This window comes from Aotus nancymaae, unplaced genomic scaffold, assembly GCF_030222135.1.
Source record: "Aotus nancymaae isolate 86718 unplaced genomic scaffold, 86718_ANA_hifiasm-v0.15.2.pri h1tg000076l, whole genome shotgun sequence".
Taxonomy (NCBI): domain Eukaryota; kingdom Metazoa; phylum Chordata; class Mammalia; order Primates; family Aotidae; genus Aotus; species Aotus nancymaae.
Genome location: NW_026988491.1, coordinates 17,385,974 through 17,409,087, shown reverse-complemented (window position 1 = coordinate 17,409,087; position 23,114 = coordinate 17,385,974). Strand labels below are relative to the sequence as shown.

At 55.8% G+C, this 23,114-nt stretch overlaps 1 protein-coding gene and 1 long non-coding RNA gene across 2 annotated transcripts; one reads left to right on the top strand and one right to left on the bottom strand.

The window, feature by feature from the left end:
- Positions 1-685: 685 nt before the first annotated feature.
- LOC135271291 (tubulin--tyrosine ligase-like protein 12) lies at positions 686-18,649 on the bottom strand. Its single transcript, XM_064368314.1, is given in 16 exon segments — positions 686-1,232; positions 1,815-1,953; positions 2,544-2,612; positions 4,824-4,905; positions 5,386-5,537; positions 6,697-6,808; positions 7,163-7,357; positions 7,466-7,582; positions 9,224-9,300; positions 12,266-12,399; positions 12,489-12,651; positions 13,387-13,585; positions 15,868-15,948; positions 15,950-16,014; positions 17,929-18,128; positions 18,601-18,649. Coding segments are annotated over 16 exon segments (1,986 nt in total). The 3' UTR covers positions 686-1,080.
- A 1,944-nt stretch (positions 18,650-20,593) lies between these two features.
- Positions 20,594-22,827, top strand: LOC135271318 (uncharacterized). The gene is made up of 2 exons (XR_010339425.1): positions 20,594-21,332; positions 22,018-22,827. It is a non-coding gene; the product is annotated as an uncharacterized LOC135271318 (long non-coding RNA).
- Positions 22,828-23,114: the final 287 nt, after the last annotated feature.

Here is a 23,114-nt window from a genome sequence, read left to right as displayed (position 1 = left end):
CATCTGCCTGGGGAGTTAGGCCCACCCACTGCCCGTGAGCTGGGCCCAGGCACACTGTAGCCAAAAAAAAATGCTGGCAGCTGACTCCAACTTTCAGAAACAGAATTAGAAAAGAACTAGAATTTTACATTTTTCTCCCATAGATTAAAAAATAAGAAAAAGCCAATATTTTGACTGTAGAGCCTGGTAGGTGGCATCTGGTAGGTGCATCTGACTTAAACCCGAAGGTCTCCTTGGAATCCTTTTCAGCCGCACGCTCTGCCGTCCGCCATCAGCCCCAGCCCCAGGCCCCCATCGCCGGAGGATCCTGGCCCATCTCAGACGAGGGCGGGACCCTGAGGAGTGCCCAGCGAGCAGGGCAATCCCTGGGAAAACAGGGACTGACTTCCCCATCGGGGTCTGTGACCCTCAGCAAATGGGAAAGGAAACGGTAGCAGAAGATGGCGACTCCTGCTGGGACCTCAGCGGGAAGTTTGCTGGTGAAGGTTCTGGGTGAGCTGGATGGGGACAAGGCGGGCCTGCCGGGCGGTGGTCTCAGGCTGTTCCTGGGCACTTGTCACATAGAGCCCTGTGGGTGCAGTGTGGGGCCCACACCCGTCCCAGGAGCATCCTGATGCATAAGAGCAGAGACCCTGGAAGTGAAATCCGCCTGCCCCATGTGACACAGGGCTCCCAAACGCTTCCCTGTGGAACCCTGCTCCCAAGGACACCTTGTCTCGCTCCACGGAACCCTTCCCCCAGCACCCCCGGAAACGCAGCTGGGAACAAACTCTCCATGCCAGGAACGAAGGCCTTGGCTAAGCCAGAGACTCATTACTGCACGGATGGTGCTGAGGGGTGATGACAGGGCCTGGGGCAGTGCTCAGCCCTGGGGACACCATCCTGTCCTGCTTTGACCCACAGGTGGGAGGAGGATGCTGTGCTCCCAGACTCTGAGGCCGGGAGCGGGGCTCAGGAGGACAGAGGCCTGGGGCTGAGGCTGTGCCCAGGGCCGGTGTGGGGAGGGGCGTGGGGGCCTTTGCAGAAGCAGCTCCGAGAACTGAGGTTGGAATCCTGCCCCAAGCACAGGACAGCGAGTGTCTAGACAAGGCAGGTGACGTGGCAGCCACCGGGCTGGTCCAGAAACAAGGTGCTGAAGACGTCGTTGAAGAAGGTGGGGTGGTACCTGCAGGCTCGTTCGCAGTCAGGGTTGAAGTTCACCTCCAGGATCTGCGGCTGCATCACCCGCTTTCCTGACAACAAAGAGCGCGGCAGAGTGTGAAGGCTCGTCGGCCTCCGCTCCTGCAAGGGCAGGGGCCTGGGGACCCAGCAAAGGCTGGGGAGGCCGAGGACCTGAGCTCTGATTCCCAGGGGATGGGCAGGGCAGAGCTGGGCCCGGAACTGGGGAACTGGGGTCTTTAGGAGACGTCTGCTTCTCTAGGAAAGGCCGGGGCTGCCTCCAGCCCTAAGATGAGAGTCTGTCCCTTTAAGCTTGGATATTCAGTTTAGGAAAAAAAAAAAAAAAAAAAAAAAAAAAAGAGCGGGGACAGCCAGGGGTCTGTGGGTTGGGATGATCAGGGTGCCTTTCCCGAGGGTCCCCTGTCCCGTGAGCTCACCCTGACACAGAGGCCCAACCCGCGGCCCTTCCCCTCTGCACTCTGCAGCAGGTACTTCCCTTCCCTGTGGGCCGAGCCACAGCTTTCCCCAACCCTGATTTCTGGCCTGTTCAAGCCAGAAGACAGCCTGGGGCCGGCCCCTGCCTTCTCCAGGTACACGGCTGGCTGGCGGAGGGGGTGCCTGGCGGTTTGGATCAGGAGATGGGGAGCCCCTCTTACCATCTGGATGGCTGTCCCACTTCAGCATGAGGTCGACGGCATACATGGCCCGGGATGAGGGGTAGTCGCAGAGGCCCAGGGGCGGTGGCTTGGCACAGGCCACCTGGAACAGCTCCGTGAAGGCCTGAAAGATCTCAGCCTGGGGATGGAGGAGGCTGAGTTATGAGGCCTGCTCAGAGCAGCCTCTCAACAGAGGGGGTTTGCTGCCCCTGCCTGAGCCCCAGACCCCACATGGCCCAAGTCGCCCCTTCCCATAGCTTCCTGTCTGTAGACCTCATCAAGGCCACCTCCACCCAACACCTGCACTCTCACTTCTGGCACCCACCTTCCGAAAATCTGCCCGTCTCCTGCCTCAGACCCCCGTTGCTCCCCACTACCCCAAGGAGCTCAACACAGCACCCAGAATGCCGCTGTCGGAAGTGCGGGCCCAGCCCACACCCCAAACACCTGGGATTCGGGGGCAGGCAGTGCTACCACCCTCTGGCTGTCCCAGGGGTGCCCCACATGCCCTTCCAGGTCACTCTCTCCCTCTCAGGAGCACCCACAAAGACCCAGGGTAGACAGGAAGGGAACCCACGCTGTCTCACCAGCCTCTGGAGAAGGATCAACTGTAGGGGACAAAGGCCCCTCCCAGCCCATGCCAGCTGAGAAGGAGGGAGGCAGCTCCTGCAGACCCCCAGCCTGGGACCCACCCGACTGGTCTGAGGTGGTGTGCAGGACAGGACTTACCTGGGCGTCTGTCCAGGGAAATTCTAGGTATTGCTTCTCAAACTCGGGGATGAAGTCTTCACAGTGCACCTGCAACAGACACAGGGCCTATCACGCTCTGCCCAGGCCTCCACTGGGCCCGGAGCGGGAAGGCTGCCACTGCCAGGACCAGGAACTTCTGACACTGGGTGGGGGTTCCAGGAGCAAGCAGCCAGTCCCAGTCCCTCAGCATACTAACAGGAGGCAGGAGATGGAGTCTAGCTCTGGGTCTTACTGTGTGACTCTGGACAAATGGATTAACTTCTCTGAGCCTGTTTCCTCCTCTGTGAAATGGAAAAATGTGCCCTGCCTAGTAAACTGACTTTGCCAGGCTGCTTCGAGGCTCACACAAGACACAGAATGTCCAGGGCTCCAGAAACTGCAGGCCCTGGGGTGGTACCCACCCTCACACTCAGCTTGGTATGGCACAGAGGAGGCAGAGCTCAGACTCCGACGCAGGCAGGGCCCACCTGTTCCCTGGCTCAGCGCCGGCTCAGAGTGCTCGAGGGATGCATGATTTTACCCAAAACACACCCGAGGAAGGTAGCATTGGCTCAGGTTTCTCCCAGAAAAGGACAAGCCAGGACAGGTCCCTAAGGAAGCCTGCCATCCACGCTGTGCTGGACACACGTCCCCAGGCACAGGGCTCCAGGAGAGGACTCTCGGGATGACCCCCACAGTACGGCTGGCTCTAAGTCACCCTCGAGACCCTGAGGGTGACTTCCAACCACGTCTCAGGGCCCTGCTGGGGGCTCTGGGTCCTAGTGAGAAGGCTTCAACACAGGTAAGGACAAGGGGGACAGAAGCAACAGGACCACCCGGCCCCTGTGAGGAGTGTGCGCTGGTGCTACAGCCACCACGGCACGGCAGGGCCCTTTCTCCAAGTCCTCTTAGAGGACTCCTCGGACACGGGCACGGCCCGGCGGTGCCTCCACGCGTGTTCCTGCGTCATGGTTTATCGTTAGCGAAGACCTCGGATCACAGACTGCAGCCATGCTCAGCAACAACCCTGAAACTCAAAACACGCCACTCAGCCAACAAAGCAAGCTGCAGAAGGATCTGTTCCAAAAGATGATATTTATATAAAAACCCAAGTAGGGCCGGGCCCGTGGTTCACGCCTGTAATCCCAGCACTTTGGGAGGCAGAGGCAGGCAGATTACTTGCATCCAGGAGTTTGAGATAAGCCTGCGCAACATGGCGAAACCTTGTCTCTACAAAAATACAAAAAAATTAGCTAGGCGTGGAGGTGTGTGGCTGTAGTTCCAGCCACTCAGGGGCCTGAGGCGGGAGGATCGCTTGAGCCCAGGAGACTGAGATGGTAGTGAACTGAGATCACACCTCTGCATTCCAGCCTGGGTGACAGAGTGAGATCCTGCCTCTCAAAACAAAACGAAACACAAAACCTAAATAAGCAAAACAGCAGCTTGAATGGTCAGGGACATACTCATGCTGAAAAGAATCAACACGGGGCTGGGAATGACAGCCTTCAGGAGCAGGGGAAGGCTGGCGCTGGGTGCAGGAGGAGTCCACGCGCCTGCGGGCTGGTGACAGGCAGGGTGGGGTAGGTGTTTTATGTATCTGAAACACTCATAACCTGCCAGCTCAGAGAGGACTTCCAGGACTTCCTTCCTTCCTTCCTGTACCCAGAGCTGGCCTCTCGCTTCTGTGCAGGCTGTGTCTACCTGGCCCAGGTGCTCTGGCTGACCAGCTCTAGTTTCTCGAAGGGCCTTTGTCCAGATGCCCCTGAGCTCCAGGCGCTCAGATGTTGCAGCTGCCATTCACTGAGTGCTGGCCGCACGGGGCAGTGCTCAGCACTGTGCATCAGGGAAGACAGGAGGCCCTGGACCCAGGCAGGGTCACGGGCCAGCAGGTAGCCAGACCAGGTGGGGCCTCCCGGCATGAATCTCTGCTTTTCCACCTGCCCTGGCTGCTTTTCCGGTTGAAGCGGCGGTAAGGAGTAAGCCCAGCTGGGAACCCATTGTCTCAGCCTGCTTCTGGACCCACCAGCACCTGCATCCGTGTCATCGCAAACACAGCGAGTGCCCCTCTGCGCCGTGGGGAGGCCTACCTGAGACAACACAGAACCCAGCCTGGCTCATCATGGCAGTGCTAACAATCGCCTTCCATAGCAGGAACTCAGGAGGCAGCTCCTGGGACAGGCCCAGGAGGCCAGTCCTCCCAGGAGGCAGTGTAGGCGTGGCAGGGTCTGGGTCTGCACTGGCCTCCACGTGCATCTGCTCTACGGCTTCCTCAGGCCCTACCTGCTTCAGCACCACATCCGGGTTGTAGTTCATGACCGTGAAGTGCTTCTCGTAGTCATCCAGGTCGTTGAGTGCAAAGGCCCTGGAAGACAAGCACGCGGACACATGTATGGGTTCTTGAGCTGGCCTCGTCCTTGCGAGGGAGGCACTGTCCACTCAGCCTTCCCAGCTAGGGGCTCAGGGCTTGGGGCAGGAGCCTCTTCCCTCGTCTGTGGAGGTGGGGGAGGCCCCTGGCCCCACCGAGCTGGGGTGGAGGTGAGTGAGACGCTGTGAAGTCTCTGCAGGTCCATAAAAACGGCACCTGGTTCTCACACTGGTGCCCATTTCACGAAGAATGCTCACATCCACCATTGCGGGCAATGCCAGGACTCTGAGGGGGGTAGGGCAAGTCACCACCAACGACCACCAAGGCAGACGGGTTCCGAGGGCCACTCACTGGGTAAGTGACGGAGGACGAGTGTCATCAACACCTTCTGATTCAAAAAAGGGCCCATCGCCCACCCACTACCTCCACCCAGTCCCTCAGCTCCCCGACCCTGGCCCCGGCCAGCCCTCCACTCACCGGTTGGAGAACCGCAGCCAGAACACATCATACACGAACAGTCGCAGGGGCCTCACCGAGCGCAGCAGCACGATGTAGCGGATGTCGAACTTGACCTTTCCCACGTCTTCTCGAAGGAACAACACGGGACTTTCGATGTACTTGGACACAACCTGGAGGACACAGGCGCAAGCTCAGCCCTCGCCTCCCCTCCCCTGGGCCAGGACAGAGCCCCTTGGGGCTCCCGAGCACACAAAGCCATGAGGGGCACAGACGTGGCTGCACGTTACTCCTCCTTTTGCCTTTTCAAACCTGCCTAGGTTGCCGCAAAGTCTGTTTTTTTGTTTTGTTTTGTTTTGTTTTTGAGACAGAGTTTGGCTCTGTTGTCCAGGCTGGAGTGCAGCGGCACGATCTCTGCTCACTGCAAACTTCACCTCTTGGGTTCAAGCGATTCTCTTGCCTCAGGCTCCCGAGTAGCTGGGATTATGGGAGCCCACCACCCCCACCCAGCTAATTTCTGTATTTTTAGTAGAGACAGGGTTTCTCCATGTTGGCCAGGCTGGTTTCAAACTCCTGATCTCAGCTGATCTGCCTGCCTCAGCCTCCCAAAGTGTTGGGATTACAGGTGTGAGCTGCCGCACCTGCAGCAAAGTCTTTACATTCATTTTTAATGGAAATGGAATATAAATTCTCACCCATCCACCCTCATCCCATGGCCTGAACTCTGCATGACAATTGTCCTTGTGATGCATTTCCCACAGTCTCTGACCATGTACACCCCAAGTGGATCTTGTGTCTTGCAGCCCCAATACTGCCTCTGGATGTCCCCTCACTACGACTCTTTACCACGGCTTGAGAGGCTCCCTGTCCAGGCTTGGCTACCTCACCCTGCTGGGCAGCCATACCCGGCACACTAGGTGCTAGGGTCTCTGAGATCAGAAGCACCCAGGACAGTTCTTTTTTTAAAGACAAGGTCTTGCTCTGTTGCCCAGGGTGGAGTGCAGGGGCACGATCATAGCTCACTGTAGCCTCAACTTACTGGGCTCAAGTGATCTTCCTGTCTTAGCCTCCCGAATAGCTGGGACTACAGGTGCGTGCCAACATGCCTGGCTCATTCAGTTTTATTTCCTTGTAGAAACAAGGCCTCCGTGTGTTGCCCAGGTTGGTTTCAAACCTCTGGACTCAAGTGATCCTCCTCAGCTCCCCAAAGTGCTGAGATTACAAGTGTGAGCCACCCTGCCTAGCCTGGACCTATCTGTGAGGACCATGGCACTTGGCCCCCTTCGTCCCATCTCTCACTGTCCAGCCAGGGCCCCGGGCTGCGGGACCCACCTTGGGAGTGCTCTCTCGGTGCCGGATGATGCTGTGCAGGTTCTTGGTGACGGGGGTGTCCAGGCTGCGTGCCAGGTTCCAGGGCTTGCAGATCCAGTGGTTGTCCTCACCCCTGGGGAGCAGAAGGACTGTCTGGGTGGTGCCTGGGGCCTGTGTTCAGAGATGGTGCCTCCCCAGGACCCAGTGGCAGAAGAGGGCAGCCCACATCTCTTCGGGAGCTGAGGGCATGCCAGAGAGGAGCTGTCAGAGGCCAGGGCTTGGGAAATGAGGAGAGGTTTGCCAGAGCCCAGGGGGCTGTGCTGCAGTGGAGAGCTCCTGCAGTCCACGAGGCTGGCTGTGATGTTCGGTGCCCACGGCTTGGCTCCTGCACCACAGTTTCCACAGTGGGTGCTCATGGAGGAGCAGGCAGACACGTGGGCCGGGGGAAAGGGCCATGGAGCGTGCCCACGCCGTGTTTGAGGCTTACCCCCTTTCCCGCTGCTGGAAGTAGCTGACAAACTGGGGCAGCTCCGTGCGCAGGTTGAAGGTCCGGGGCAGCCAGGGTGGGCCCTCGGGGCCGCCCGCCCGGCGCGCGATGGAGGCCAGGCAGTCCTTGACGGTCAGCAGGTTCTCGCAGGGGAACTGGTTCAGCAGCACGCCCGGCCTCTCCTGGCTGAGTTTCCTGCAGGGCGGAGGCAGGTGCACCAGCTTAAGGGGAGGCCGAGACTTGGAGGCCGGCAAGCCTACAGGCCCTGACTGGGAGAGCCCCTGCAGGCGAGAGTGCCCTCACCTGTAGTCCTTGAAGTGTGAGAAGTTGAAGAGGATGTCGGCGTCTGCCTCGCTCGGGGTGACGGTGAAGCATGGGTGGGTGAGGCTGCTGACCACCTGTTGCATGTCCGTGTAGACCCTGCGGGGAGAGCCTGAGCTGGGTGACTGCGGCCCTCACGCGTCTAAGCAGGACTGGATGGAGCACCAGCCCTGGCTCGGGGACTCCCCTCCCTGTTCTGAAGCTAATGAGACTGAGGTGAGTCCTGGGCTCGAGTCACGATGTTGGACAGCCGGGTTTAGACCCTACTCCCTCCAGCGTGCCGAGGGAGGGGGGCAGTCCGTACCCTTTTGACACCTGGCTCCCCATCTGCAGGGCTGGACCACGCAGGCTACCTCACATTTGTCGTTAAAATTAAATGGCATAATTTGGGTGTTTATTTGTGCTAGTTCTTTCACCTCACGTGGAGAAAAAAGAGGATGAGGCTGGGGCCACCAATCTCACATGGACACACCAAGGGCCTTGGTGAGGCCTCTGCCCCGGAGTAGGTGGAGGGACTCAGGCCCCTGTCAGGTCCCCACCAGATTCACGTCTCAGCAAGAGTCCCTGGGCTGCCCGGCTGGGGCAGAGGCCAGCAGGGAGGAAAGCCCCTGGGCCTGGTAGAGAGGGCAGAGTGAACAGCCTGCCTGTTTCCATCTGGGTCAGATTTGGGCAGCCAAGGGAAGTGTCTGGGAGCTTCGGGGAGGGGCTCCTGGGAAGGCTGAGGCGGAACCTGCTCTGCATCTCTGCGTCCTCACCTGACTGCTTCCGCGAGGGGTCCTGCCTGAACCTGGGGGCCTGGCCTTCCTTAACTCAGCAGCCACACCTGCAGACTCCTGGGAGGGGCCCTTCTGGCAGCCCAGATGCCTGTTCTAGGTGCCCAGCATGTTCACGGCCAGCAAAGGCTCCCTCCTGGCATGCATGGGTCTGGTTGTGTGTCAGTTTCCAGGAATGAATGAGCACAACCGGGTAACTGGAGCAGCCCCATGACATGCAGAGTTGGTAACGTGACCCCATGATACCCAGAGGACAAGGGTGGGATGGGACCAGCGGTGGCCAATGCTCCTACCCAGGGGGCCTTTCACCCACTGCCAGCATTTTCTATTTTTAACTTTCAAGGGTGATTTTTTAAAAAGGAGTCTCGCTCTGTCGCCCAGGCTGGAGTGCAGTGGCCTGATCTCCCCTCACTGCAGCCTCTGCCTCCCAGATTTCAAGCGATTCTTCCGCCTCAGCCTCCTGAGTAGCTGGGATTACAGGCGCCCACCACTATAATCTTTTTGTATTTTTAGTAGAGATAGGGTTTCATCGTGTTGGCCAAGCTGATGTTGACCTCTGACCTCAAGTGATCCATCCACCTTGGTCTCCTAAAGTGCTGGGATTATGGGCATGAGGCACTGCGCTTGGCCTCATGGGTGAGGCAGGAGAATGGCTTGAAAGCCGGGAGGCAGAGGTTGCAGTGAGCCAAGAACATGCCACTGCACTCCAGCCTGGGTGACAGAGGGAGACTCCATCTCAAAAAAAAAAAAAAAAAAAAAAAATCTCCAGGAAGCCCTGATCACTCTTGCACTTCCTGCAGCATTTCCTCTGGATCCTAAGAGCTCCATTCCCTGCACTCATCCCTGCTGTGCCCAGACAGGACACAGCTGACTTACTGGGTGCCCATGTTCTGGGGCTGTGGGAACCACGAAGCCTGGGAGGCAGTGACTGAGGACAAGTCCCAGACAAGCAAAGGGGGCTACGTACTTGAAGACGTGGTCATCGGGGTACACCACTTGGCTGATGGCAAGTGGTAGCTTCTCCTTGTTTTCCTTCAGAATGGCCTAGAAGGAAACACACCAGAGGCAGAGATGAGCTTAAGGAAGGGAGGGACAGGCCAGCACCGTGGCTCATGCCTGTAATACCAGTACTTTGGGAGGGTAAGGCAGGTGGATTACATGATATCAGGAGTTTAAGACCAGCCTGGCCAACATGGTGAAACCCTGTCTCTACTAAGAATACAAAAATTAGCCAGGTGTGGTGGCATATGCCCATAATCCCAGCTACTTGGGAGGCTGAGGCAGGAGAATCGCTTGAACCCGGGATGCAGAGGTTGCAGTGAGCCGAGATCACACAACTGTACCCTAACCTGGGCGACAGAGTGAGACTCCGTCTCCAAGAAAAAAGGAAGAGAGGGAGGGGACACAAGTCTCCCTGCCCAGCGCCAAGTTCTATGGCCTCACAGGCCATCGAATGGCTGCTCCTCACTCCCAATACCCCAAAACCTCTAACCACCCCTTCACCCCGGGATTCTGGGGCTCCAGAGCCCTGAGGTGCTGAACAGTCCTAGTTTGGTGTCAAAAGAACAAGGTAAATTGCTGCACATCTTCTCAATGCTACCTGGAAATCACTGGGGGTGAGAGGGTGCCAAAACCCTCCTGGGAGGAGCCACTTGGTTCTAGGAGCCCTGAGACCTGTCCCGAGCTTCAGCGGTGTGATAATTTAACACATGCCCATGTGTCTGCACATGGTGGCTGAAGCCAGTAATCCCTGCACTTTGGGAAGCTGAGGTGGAGGACTGCCTGAGCCAAGGAATGTAGGACCAGCCTGGGCAACATAGTGAGATCCCGTCCCTACAGAAAAATTAAATAATTAGCAGGGCTTGGTGGCGGTTGCCTAGAATCCCAGCTAATCAGGAGGCTGAGGCAGGAGGATTGCCTGAGCCCAGGAATTAGAGGCAGCAGTTAGCTATGATCGTGCCACTGCACTCTAGCCTGGGATAAAGCAAGACCACATCTCTTTAAAACAATTCAAAAGAAAATGATTAAGACATGCCCTCAAACTTTGACACTCTCTTCCAAAGGCAGAGCGGCATCCATCTCTGAGGGTGGGATGGACCTAAGGAATTGCTTCTAATTAGCAGGAAAAAGGTGGAAGAAACAGGGTTGCTTCTGTGAGGAGGCCATGAAGCCTGAGGCTTTCTCTTTGCTCTTTCCCTGGGATCAGCTGCTCTGAGAGAAATCAGGTGCCACGTCCTGGGGACACCTGAGCACCCCTATGGAGAGGCCCACAAGGCAGGGAGCCCAGGCCTCCCACCAACAGCCAGCACCCACACAGCAGGCACGCACGCATGCCATGTGGAAGCAGGTCTGCAGCCTGACAGGCAGCCTGTGTGTCTCGAGGGAAACTTGAGGTCAGAGGCACCCCGCTGAGCCAGTCCTGAACTCCTGCCCCACAGAAATCATGTGAGATAATAAATGTTTGCTGTTTTAACGTGCTAAGTTTTGGAGTTACTTGTTACCCAGCCACAGCTAATGGACATAGGCAACCCCAGGCCCAGACCACAGACCCGACTGTGAAGGGTCAAATGGGAAAAAACAGGGATGCCTGGTCTTTTATCTCCTCCTCTTTCTGGTCAACACAGAAGTTCCCAAGGAAAAACATGAACTCCAGTTCATGTCCCATTAACAAAGAACCCCAAGACCAGGAAGTGTTTCTCCCTCCAGCTGCATTCACAAAGGCATTTGCTTTGTCAGGTAAATGTGTACTAAGCACCTTCCTGGTGCAGGGGCTCCAGGAGGCTCATAAAGAGCCTTTGAACCAATAAGACTGACCTCCTTGTTTTTGGCAAGGTTGGTTCAATCGCCACTGACTTAGACTGAAAGTGCCAGGAGGCCCCCCAACAGCCCACCCCTGCAGTTGGCAGTGCCCACACAAACACACCACACTCTGCACACCCACTCTCATGTGAGTCAACTCGTCTAACCCTTCCCGCAATGCTCTGAGGCACTTTGCGCCTGGTGTGCAAGAAAGGCAACTTCAGTCCCTGTGGGACAAGCCTGCAGCCTCAGCCCACAAGCTACCAGGTCCCCCTGGTTCTGGACTCCAGTTCTTCCACCCTTGGCAAGTGACTTAACCTCTCTGTGTCTCAATTTCCTCATCCTCAGTAAAATGAAGATAAAAACAGAACTGTAAACTTATAAGGAACAGTAGTACACGCCCATGAAGTACCAAGCACAGGCTCCCTTGCGGGCTGGTCCAAGCCTATGGAAGCAGCAGCACATCAGAAGACAGGGGAAGGAGGAGACAGGGGTCAGAGGTCAGGAACCCCCTACCCAACCCTGCCTGGTTCTGGAGGTGGCTATATTCCTCTTCCTCCCCCAGCACTGGGGGCTTGCCAACCCTGGCTCCCTAACCTGCCAGCCTCCTCGTATGGGGCCCGGATGAGCTCCAACCTCCAGCCAGGCACTTCTGAGTGGGCCAGATGAGTCCCACGGGGCCCTGACCAAGACTAAAAGCACCTTTGTTATCAATAACAGTGACCAAGACAGTAACTTGCAGGCCTGCTGAGAAAGGCATGTGATGTATGAACACTGGGTGTTCCTGTGCCTTTGTGAGATACGGACAGGGGGCCGAGCAGGGTTCACAGCCAAGACCAACTGCACAGCCCCCTTCCTTCCCGAGGGAGCAGCATGGACCCTCTGAGGACAGAGGCTTGTAAGCACTCTTTGGACCAATAAGACTGACCTCCTTGTTTTGGGCATAGTTGGTTCAATCACCACCGACTTAGACCAGCACCATCCTCACCAGGCATCTTGTGATCTGGAGCCCCAGCTGTGCAGCCACAGGCAGCTTGTGTTCACTCTCTGAGCCCTTCGTCTCTCAGAGGCTCCCAAAACTCTCTACGCCTCCCACAGTAACTGGCTCAGGGCCTAGCACCTGGCTGGTGTTTGATAACATTTGGTGTCTGGACAGAGAACATTCTGGAAGCTACCAGGCAGACACACTGGGGGTGGAGGAGGGCTGCACCTGGTAGTGCTCAGCGGGCAGCTCGGGCATGCAGGAGCTGAGGTCCAGCATGTCGGTGGGGGCCCAGGGCAGCAGCATGCACTTCCGCATCAGGGGATCTGTCTCTCCGTAGGCAAAGTCCCGGGTCACCTCCTCTGTGCCAAGACACGTGTGCCCATCAGAGTGGGATGACAGGACACCGGGCCGAGGCCTGTCCTCCAGGGCGGGAGGGCGCTGGACTTACCGCCAGTGTCTAGGTCCCTCAGGAGCCACAGCAGTGTGTAGGCCACCTGCTGGGGCAAGTAGAAGAAGGGGGCCGTGGCAAAGCTGGGCACGTCCGCGTGCTGGATCCTCGAGCTGAACTCGTCGTCCATGATGTACCACACTGGCATCTTCTCCTCGGCTGTCTGCAGACAGAGCACACACGGCACCCCTTGCCCACCCGTCCACCATGGGAACTCCCTTCTGGAACCCAGACATCGACTACCCATCAGCCCACAGCCATCTCTCTGATCTTCAGAAAGGCCCTCTCACATGTACCCCAGGCCCTTTAGCTAAGCTAGGGGCTCTGGGACAGCAGCCCTGCCTTTGCAGACCAGACCCAGGCCTGGATAATGTAGAGTGACAACTCATGGTAAAAGGGCATTTGGAAACAAGGCACTCAGCTCAGTACCCGTAGGGGTGTGTCTGGGTTTGTGGGCATGGAGGGAGGGGGCGTACTCTTTGAGCTCAGGGAAGGCTCCCTGGAGGAGGTGACATCTAAGCTAAAATCATGAGAAACAAGTATCTTTTCCCAAACTAAGAGTGGTAAGGGGCTGGAGCATGGGGTGAGTCCGGAGAGGCCAGCAGCGGTGGGTGAGGAACAGTCGAGGGCTTTTAGGAGAGTGACAGGATCAGAGCAGCCAGGACAGAGGTGGCTGAGTCATCTGGGCCCTTTTAGTTTAGGAGTCAGAGGGCCGTGTCCTGTGAGCTCGGAGGTCAGCTGGACCCGAGTCCCCAGCACAGTGTGCTCCCTAGGAAGCCACAGGAGAAAGTGAGTGGCTTGTTCTGGCCGGCCCTCCACCCACCCTGATGGCGCAGGGCAGCAGAGGTCTGTGTCCATGCCCGTCCTCCCTGTGCCTGGGGCCCAGCTACTCACTCACCCCATGGGCCAGCTGGTAGGTCTGGTTGAACTTCCACATCTCCTCAAGCACCAGGCCCACAGCCGCCGCGCTGGGCAGCTCGCCGTGGAACTCGACGCCCATCAGGTTGGCCATGCGGTGCAGCAGCCCAGGCACCTGCAGCAGCTGCTGGCGTGCGTGCTCCACACGACACGTCCAGGCGTGGTCGATGAGGAAGATGCTGCGGGCACAGGCCACCCGTGAGGCTGCCGGGCGTACACAGTGCAAAGGGAGGCGGGGAGAGGAAGAGGCCCAGGGCTGTGCTGGCACCAGGACTGGAGCTTCCAGAGATTTGGTCTACCAGGTGCTGTAGTTATGCCCAGTTTTAGACTCCAGGGGGGCTGGGTCAGGGGCTGGCGCTGCTGCTCACTCCCTGTGTGATCCTGAGCAAGCACCTCCGCCTCTTTAAGCTTCTCAAGCAGGGTAGCACGGGTCTCTATGGTCTGTCACCAGGTTGTCACAGCAGCAGATGAGATCAAATATGTGGTACACCTACCGTCCACTAAGCACTCGTAATAAACATGCCAGTGGTCACTAGTGTGAAGTCCTCAACTGGACCCTGGACCACTGTGGACCAGGCCTATGCTGCCCATCTTTTTTTGTTGTTTTTTTTTAAGACAGTCTCACTCTGTCGCCTAGGCTGGAGTGCAATGACACGATCTCGGCTCACCGCAACCTACGCCTTCCAGGTTCAAGTGATTCTCCCACTTTAGCCTCCCGAGTAGCTGGGATTACAGGCACCCAACACCACACCTGGCTTATTTTGTATTTCAGTAGAGATGGGGTTTCTTCATGTTGGCCAGGCTGGTCCTGAACTCCTGACCTCAGGTGATCCACCAGCCTCGGCCTCCCAAAGTGCTGGGATTACTGGCATGAGCCACCACACCTGACCATGCTGCCCATCCTGCTGCCTGCAGGCCTGGCACAGTGCAGCTGCTCAACAAAAGCAAAGGCCATACATGCAGGGGCCAGCACAGGCAGACGACACGGAGGCTGCCACACAGGGCTCACCCATGCAGCCAGGTCTTCTGCAAGCACCAAGGACTTTTTGTGGGAGAGGCTTCCAGTCCCCGCACACAGGAACCCTGCAGCACAGCTCCCACGGGAAGCATGCTGGGGCTGTGGCACAGGGTGAGCTGTCCCTACCCTCCAGGACACGGGGCTGACCATAATCCTCCCAGAGCCCTGCTGGATCAGGAGGCACTGAACACACAACCCACAGGTGCCTGATGGGCAAAGCAGACCCCAGCTCTGTTCCCCTTTTAAAGTGAAAGGGACGGCCAATGTTCCAGTTCTCAGGCTGGGAGCAAGTTCAGGAGTATTTATCTTATTGTGCTTGTATTAGGTTTGTTGGTTGGCCCATCCTAAGTAAGTGGATGAGCATGTGATGCAGGGCAGAGCCAGGCCTTCGGGGTGACCCTGGGCAAGTGAAGCAAGGCGTGCTGCACACAGATAGGGATGGGGTGAGGACGGAGAGCTTGTTGGGGCCTGGCAATTGTGGAGATTCAGGGGGACGAGGGCCTGGAAGCAGAAAGGCTCAGAAGCAGGTGGGGCTGAAATGAACACTCAGCCTCCAAATCCAAGACCCTGGATCCCTGGCCCCCACTAAACATGGCTGGCAGTGGGGTATGTGGCTGCAGGCCCCACAGAGACCGGGAGCTCCCAAGGCAGCCACTGCATCTAACGCACCTGCTCCTGGGCCTGAGTGTCACAGAACTCACTTCACTGAACTTGAAGGGGAAGGTGAACCTGAGCACGCACGGGTGGAGGTGCTGGGCTGCCCATACTTGGGGCGGCTTGCTACTGCCCACTCACAGCTGGAGGAGGACGCGGGAGAAGCTCTGCAGAAGAGACCAGACCCCTGCCCAAAGAGCTGTGCATGGACACAGGGGCCCAGCAAGTTTCTCGAAGGTTCCACAAAACCTTTGGCAGAGGGGCCTGAAGGCCTGTCCTAGGGATAGCCACTCTTGGTCCCTGGGGGCAGGAAGCCTGGGGTACAGTCTCAGCTCTGCCCTAACTACCCTGTGGCCTCGGCAAGGCCAGGCCTGCTCCGAGTCTCGGGTCCTCAGGTGTTCTGGGGCCCATCCTAGATTCCAATTCAGCAGGACCAGGGAAGGGCTGTGACCAGGGAGGAGGAAGGCTGACCTGTACCCTTAACCTGGAGGGTAACCTTGAGGAAAACTGGAACTCCTCATCCCCTGTAGTAGGCCCACTGTGGCAATGAGGCGGCTGGGAGGTGCTCCCAGGCCGCAGTCCACCCAGACTCCACAGCAAAGCCCTGTGTTGCCATGAACACTACTCTGAAGCCCTGATGGACACACTGCTGGCCACATGTGCTCACCACAAAGCTGTCCTGAGGAAGATGTCCAGTAGTGGTGAAGGGCCCAGGAGCGTCTGCAGTTACTGCGTCTCCCACCTTTCACCAAGTGAAGGTCGTGGTGACATCCCTGGCCAGGCTCCTACCTGTTGGGGTCAGCCGCCTGGAGCCCGCTCTCCCTGGTCACGATGACCTTGTAGCACAGCTCGCTCCCGGGGTTGGGCTGCCTCCTCTTCCTCCTCTTCCACTTCCTCCACTTGCATGATCCCAAACACTTCCCCAGCATCGAAAACCTGGGGGCCAGAGCTCGGGTCAGCAGGGCTGTGGGCAGGAGACCCCACCCCTAATGCCTTCACCACTGGCTGGGACTTCTGCTCCAGAAAGCCACCCAACGTGCCACACCCAGGCCTCAAGGACAAACATGTCTCCTTCAGAAGAGTGGGACCTGTTTAATGCAACTGCACAGTCTTACGGGAGGGGAGATTGATGCTCCTAGAGAAGTCAGGGTCAGAACAGGGACCTGATGTACCCACCATCGCCTGAGCTGTCATCCAGAGCCCTTTGTCCCACGGGACACTGTGCATGGAGATGGGACCGTGAGGACTCACTGGAGGTGTCTCTAGTCCATCCCCCTCGAATTACAGGGAAAGAGAGGCCCCAAAGATAAGAGAGGGTGGCTCCAGTCACACTGGAGGTCAATGGGAGTCAGGATCTTGGTGACCAGGGGGGACACCCTATTTTCCCCCTCCCCACAAGAACCTTTCAACACTAGGATAGCTGAGGCAACTCACAGAGAAGCCTCCTCCAACCCGGCCCCACCAAATCAAGGCCAACAGGAAGCGAAGGTCCAGGTCAAGGCAGGACAGGGAGATAAGGGCCTTGGTCCTGCCTGTGTGGCTAGTCAGGCAGGCAAATGACCTCTTCTGGTGTGTGTGGACCACAGGGGTCCCTGGCCCAGCCACGCTTTCGTACTGTCTGCCACGAGCCGGCACGGGGGGCTTCTGGGCAGATTCTGGAGCCAGGCCGTGTGGGTTCAAATCTTGGTTTCACCACTTCCTAGACAAGTGACCTTGAAAAAGTTATTAACTATCCCTTTCGTGTTTCCTAATCCACACAGTGGGAATAACAGAACCTCCCTCTGAGGGTTCCTGGGAGAATTAGATGACTCATACCCAGAGCTCAGAGTGGGGCTCGGCCACAACAAATGCTCTGTAAGCACGTGGTGCCGTTGTTACGCTTCTGAGACTCAGTTTCTTCAGGACAGATGGAATGAAATCAACAGCGTGCATGAAGTCCTGGCACACAGCAGAGGCTCAACAGAGACCAGTTTCTCCCTAAGACCTAGTTCCCACTGGATTAAAAACAGCAGTTGAAAAGGCTGGGTGTGGTGGCTCACGCCTGTAATCCCAGCACTTTGGGAGGCTGAGGCAGGAGGATCATGAGGTCAGGAGTTTGAGGCCAGTCTGATCAACATGGTGAAACCCCGTCTCTACTAAAAATACAAAAATTAGCTGGGCGTGGTGGCGGGCGCCTGTAATCCCAGCTACTCAGGAGGCTGAGGCAGGAGAATAGCTTGAACATGGGAGGTGGAGTTTGCATTGAGCCGAGATCATGCCACTGCACTCAAAAACAAAAACGGCAGTTGGAAACTAACTCCTCAGGCACAGGCGGCTCTTGTGCACTGGGCAGGACCTGCCCTGTGGTGGCATGAGGATGACACTCGTGGCCTTGCCCAGGGAGCTGAGTAAGGTCTAGGCCACCTGAAGAGTATCAGGTAAATTGCTCTGGGGCCTGGAGGGCCTGGGAAGACTTCATGGATGAGGAACCATCATCAGAGGCCAACTTCGAAGGGGAAGATTTAAACATGAGGCTGTGTGGTGAGGATGGAAAGGAACTCCAGGCAGAGGGAGGAGCGAGAGCGAAGGCTGGAGGCAGATAGCCCAGGGTGGAGCAAACCAGGGGTCACATGCACCCGTGACAAGGGGCATGCGGTTCTCCTTTGTCCTCAAGGTGGGTCTGGGGAGGCTATTGCTTTCTGCAGTTTAGGACTGGGGAGAGGCTAAGACCTTAGGCTTCCACTCCAGTACTCCAAATCCCCAGGGGACAGTGTGAGGCTGAGGACAGAGAGCCTGCCTGAAGCCTGGCTTGGCTTCACCCCAGCTGTGAAGTCCCTGAGTTATTTCCCTTAACCTATCGTAATTGACTACCTTTTGGGCTGCGCTTTGCATGCCCGCCAGGAGGCACTGTAGCATCTGGTCTCGGCGGCGGCAGCCATCCCAACCGTCCTGATAATCCCAGTTAGGGTCGGCCTCGGGGACTGCTGCCGCGCCTACTGGCATCTGGTTGTTAGTCAGATGTACCTGATTAGTGTGTTCCCGGGCTGCTGTAAAAATCCGGTCACGCTCATCTGGGGTATGGGTGGAGGATAGGATTACAAATGTGTCATGCCAGGTTAAATCATATGCCTGAGTAAGGTGGCGGAATTCTTTGGTGTAAGCAGTAGGATTGGTGGAGAAAGATCCTAGGCGTTTCTCAATGGCTGACAGATCAGAGAGGGAGAAGGGAACGTGCACTCGGACAATACCCTCTGCTCCGGCCACCTCGCGGAGGGGGCAAAGGAGGGAGGCTTCGTCGCTAGGAGCGCTGCGTGAGCGGATGTGTGCACTAACGGGAGAGGCTAGGTTGGAATTAGGAGATGGAGGACGGGGGGGATTGTTGCACCTTCATTATCACCCTTATCATTACTACTGTCATTACTGCAACCTTTATCATCACTACCTTCAGCATTATCACCATTACCATAACCTTCATTATGATCACTACTACTTTCACCATCATCACTATCGCCTCCATCATCACCTACGACATACTACCGCTACCTTCATCAGCATTACTACTTTCATTACTACCACCGTTATTAACAGTCATCTTTATCTCGAGGGCCTGAGTCGGTTAGTTAAGGTGGCCTTATTCGGTAGGTCCATTGGGGAGGCGACGTGCCTCGAGGGTGGCTGAATCTGTAACTACTGCATAGGCCGCTTTTTGTCGTCCCTCAGCTGTCACTATTGAACTCCCATTTACAAAAAGGCAAGGTCTGGGCTAGAGAGAGAAAGGTTAGAGGCCCTCCTGAGGTGTAACAAATGCATCCATTAGCTTAGGACAGGAATGGGCGGGGGAGGGGGAATGGGATGGAAGAGGAAACAAAGTAGCCAAGTTGAGTAGAGAAGTGAGAGGAAAGCTGACTGAAGGATTTTTAAAGAGAAAGTAAGACTCAAGAGTGTAGAGGAATGGTAAAGAAGGCATTTTTTTTCTTTTCTTTATGGAAAGCCCTAGTTTGGGTAGGTCTTGGGCTAGGCATCTTAATGATGACTTGGGGTCTAAGCGGGACTTCCGGTTCCCCATAGTTGGCTTTTGTGGGGCAGTCGAAGGTGAGGAAGGGATAGGAACAGTACTACACCCAACACGGGCAGAAGAGTTCCTTTCCCGGAGGAGGTGGCTGAGAAAACCTACAGGCTATAATGATTATAACAAGGAAGAAAATAAAAAGAGACAGGGCTAGGGCTATCTGCCACATGGCAAAATTAGAGGTTACAATAAAGACAGTACCACATACAAGACTGACAGACAAAGAGTGGGTGCCCCCCAAACGGGAGACCAGTCTGATGCCTTCCCGGCCACGTTCCCGTGGAACGGCGGGTTGAGGCCCACACAAGCCCCGTAGCTGTCAGGCCATGGGACTACACATAAACTCACTCACTCACTCACTCACTCGCACCGGAATTAGGAAGAAAGGGAGAAAAATAGAGTTAAAGTAGAAAGCGGGAGAAAGTAGTTAAAAATAGAAAGCTGCCACCATCTTAAGGGTGCGGTCCAGCCGCAATCTTAGGTGGAAGAGAAAGCTAAGAGTGTGAAGCGGCCGCCATCTTAAGGGCGTGGTACGGCCACCATTTTGAGAGGGAGAAAGAGAGAAAGCTAAGAGAGAGACAGAAAAAGAAAGAAGCCGAAAATACAGTTTTTTTTTTTTTTTAAATAAACGGGAGCCTTTTATGCCAAATGGGCTAATTTAAAACAACAAATTTAGTATGAGCCGGGGGTAATGGGGCTTCTGAATACCCACACCTTAATCGCTGCTGCGGGGGTGGTCGGAAGAGCGGCTAAGCGTCCCAGGCCATGCTTAACGAGCACCGACAACGAGAGGGTTCAGGAAAGTGGGGATGTCTCCCTCCAAATCCTGACCCTGACCTTGTGCTCCCCGGTCCGGCGTTGAGTGGAGGAATCAGTTTCCCCCAGGAGGGGTCTTACAACTCCTCCCGGGTATCGGCACCACTTGTAAGCTTTGTTCTTGGGTTCTTGCCACGTTTGAAATAAAGAAACTGAGGCCAGCACGAAGATAATCCAATGCGAAGGAATTTATTCAGGCTCCCGGGTGAGGTTCTGTGGTCCAGACAGGAGGGGCCGGAGAAGTCACGCGGACTCCTCTCAGGCACGGGGTTTTATAGGGAGTGGAGGTGTTTGATTGGCTGTGCCCAAGGTGAGTGGGAAAAAATGGAGGGGAGTGGGACCCGGATGGAACAAAATGGAGGGGAGTGGGGCCCAGATAGGACAAAATAGTAGGCAGGGAGAGGGGCCCAGATAGGACAAAGTAGTAGGCAGGAAGACAAAATGGCAGGCACAGGGTGGGGCCTGCAGAAGACAAAATGACAGGCACAGAGTGGGGCCTGCAGAAGACAAAATGGTAGGTAGGGAGTGGGGCCTGGATGGGACAAAATGGTATCAGGGTAGGTTCTGATGGGGCTTTTTTCCCAGACTCCCGGAGAGGGGGAGGGGGCATGTCCGAGCCCCCGGAGAGGGGGAGGGGGTGTGTCCGAGCTCCCGGAGAGGGGAAGGGGTGTGTCTGAGCCCCCGGAGAGGCAACCGGCCCTGCTCTGTCACCAGCCCCATTGAGATGTCATAAGAGCCCAGCTGCCCAGTGCCCCACCCGGACACAGACTAGTGGGTGACTCAGGACTACCCTCTCCATTTCTGACCATTGTATTGGTCTGTGCACAACTTTCCTAACATGGGAAATGTACTAAGTGTGTTTTTCTTTTTTCTTTTCTCTTTCGTCTTTTTTTTTTATTTTATATTTTTACTAAGTGTATTTTGTTCCTGGGTACACCGCAGGCTCCAGCAGCAGTGGCAACTGCAAGGGTCACCTCCAGTCCACACAAACTCTTCAGCCGGCCAGGTTCACCCCGCAGTTCCTGCGCGTCTGCCTGCCCCACCATGGTCACCTAATGTCCACGAAGACTCTTCAGCTCACCAGGTTCACCCCGCAGTTCCTGCGCATGCGCCTGCCCCGGGAGGGCTAAACTCTCATCGCTTCACCTTGTCCCCCGAGCCGGGTCTTCGACTTTGCATAGTAGTCACCTGCAAGATCTTGAGCTCCAGCAACCAACAGTGGGACCCTCCTCCCCGGGTCTGGAGGCCCCCATCGAGAAAGAAACCTGTGCTGCCTCCACACAACTTTGCAGGCAGCAGAAACACCGTGGGGACAGCGCCGGGCCAGACCCCAAAGGCGGAGGCGGGGGCGGCGGAAGAAGAGCTGGAAGCGATGGAAGTGGACGATGAGGTAGAGACCCAGGGGCAGGAGGAGGAGAAAGGGGGCCCCTGTAGCAGTGGGGGAGCAGCATCTATCTCGAGGCCCCTGGAGACTCAGGGAAACCTCGCTTCCGTCGACTGCAGTCCCAGGGCCTTAAAGGGAAATGTCCATAGCAGGAGCCTGACAGAAATGAACAGGGCTGACAAGGCCCAGGTGCCTGTGAGTTTCCACTCCAAGGGCCATGGAGTGCCCAGCGCACACAGCCCTGCAGGAGGCGTCCTTCCCTTTGGGAAGCCTGACCCAGTGTGGGGATCACTCCAGTGTAGAGACCCCTAAGTGTCTCCGCCATCATGGAGTTTGAGCCCAGACACGTTTTTCCCCCCTGGAAGCAGTTGAGCTGAGGGAAAGAAGGAACTGAAAGGAGTTTGATATTGCAAAAGTCTATTTCTGGTTCACTGACCTAATATTATGGCTGGGTGAAGGCTGTGTGGTTTTATTAGACATTGTGTTTCTTGAAGTTTTTGTACTGGGCTAGTTTTATCACTTTGTTTGCCAAGTATTCACTGAAGCTTGTGATTATTCTCATGCCATTTGAAATTGTTGTCCTCAAGATTTATCGCTTGCTTTGACAGTTGTAAAATGTTATCTTATTCCTGTAAGTAGAAAAGGTCATCTGTTTGTTTTATGATTTTTTGGATCAATCTTTATGTACTAGGTGCTGGGGAAAGACCACCTCCGCAGTTCCTCGGATTCCCCCATGGAATGGGAGGACACCCAGCCCAAGGATGCTGCAGCCCTTGCAGCAAGCAGCTGTTCCCTACCCACAGCTGGCAGCCAAAGTCTCCGACTGGTCCCTCCCCAGGAATGGAGGTGGGGGAGAGCTGAGGGGCCCCTACCCGCTAAACGTCCCCGCCGATCCCCGGAAGGATTCGGAGTCACCACAGGCAGACATACAAGACCAACATCCAGGACACTCAAAAAGCGGCATGGGAGAATAAAGATGTGATCAACTGCAGTGCCAGCCAGCCTGCCCCGATCTCTCCCCACCCTGCCCCAATGACTCCCCACCCTGCCCCAATGTCTCCCCACCCTGCCCCACGCCACCTAAATCTCACCCTGACCTCAAAAAGCGGTGGGATTCCAGGCATGAGTCAGCATGCCAGGCTAATTCATGTGTAATCTCACATGCATTCAACACAAGCAGTGTAATTTGAGGTGCCAATCACCAGAGAAATTTGATTGGAAATGTGTATGGCTACAACTTTGATTTGGACATTTCTCTCCAACTAGTGTGAATAAAAATGTGCTTTTGATTGCATTGATTCCTCTGATTAGAGTACTACAAATTATGCCAAACTCATCCTAAATTTCTTGTTCAGTTTCCTTTACACGGTGAGGTCTGGATTACCCTGATTTCCTTAATTTACAAATTCAACTTGTATTTCAACTAGCTAGCATGGATGCCTTGCCCTCCTCCTATGCAACGGATATATTCTGGAATCAACATTAAACTGCATAGCAAGTTCGCATTCTCTGAGTTTTCTTTCTTTTTTTTTTTTTTTTTTTGGTGTTTTGAGATGGAGTTTCACTCTGTCTAGAGTTTTCCTTTACATAGTGTTTTTACTTGACTAAACACAAAAATAAAATTTGTTTCCATAGTTCAAAATCCAGTGCATAAGATTAATTAATATGTAGAAATTGGAGAGAAAAATTTGAAAGATATGACCCTTTTTTTCTGTTTTCAACTTGAGCAAGGTTTCTAAAGGATAGGGTCTAATTTATTAACAGTGTAAGTGAATAAAATTGGTTGAA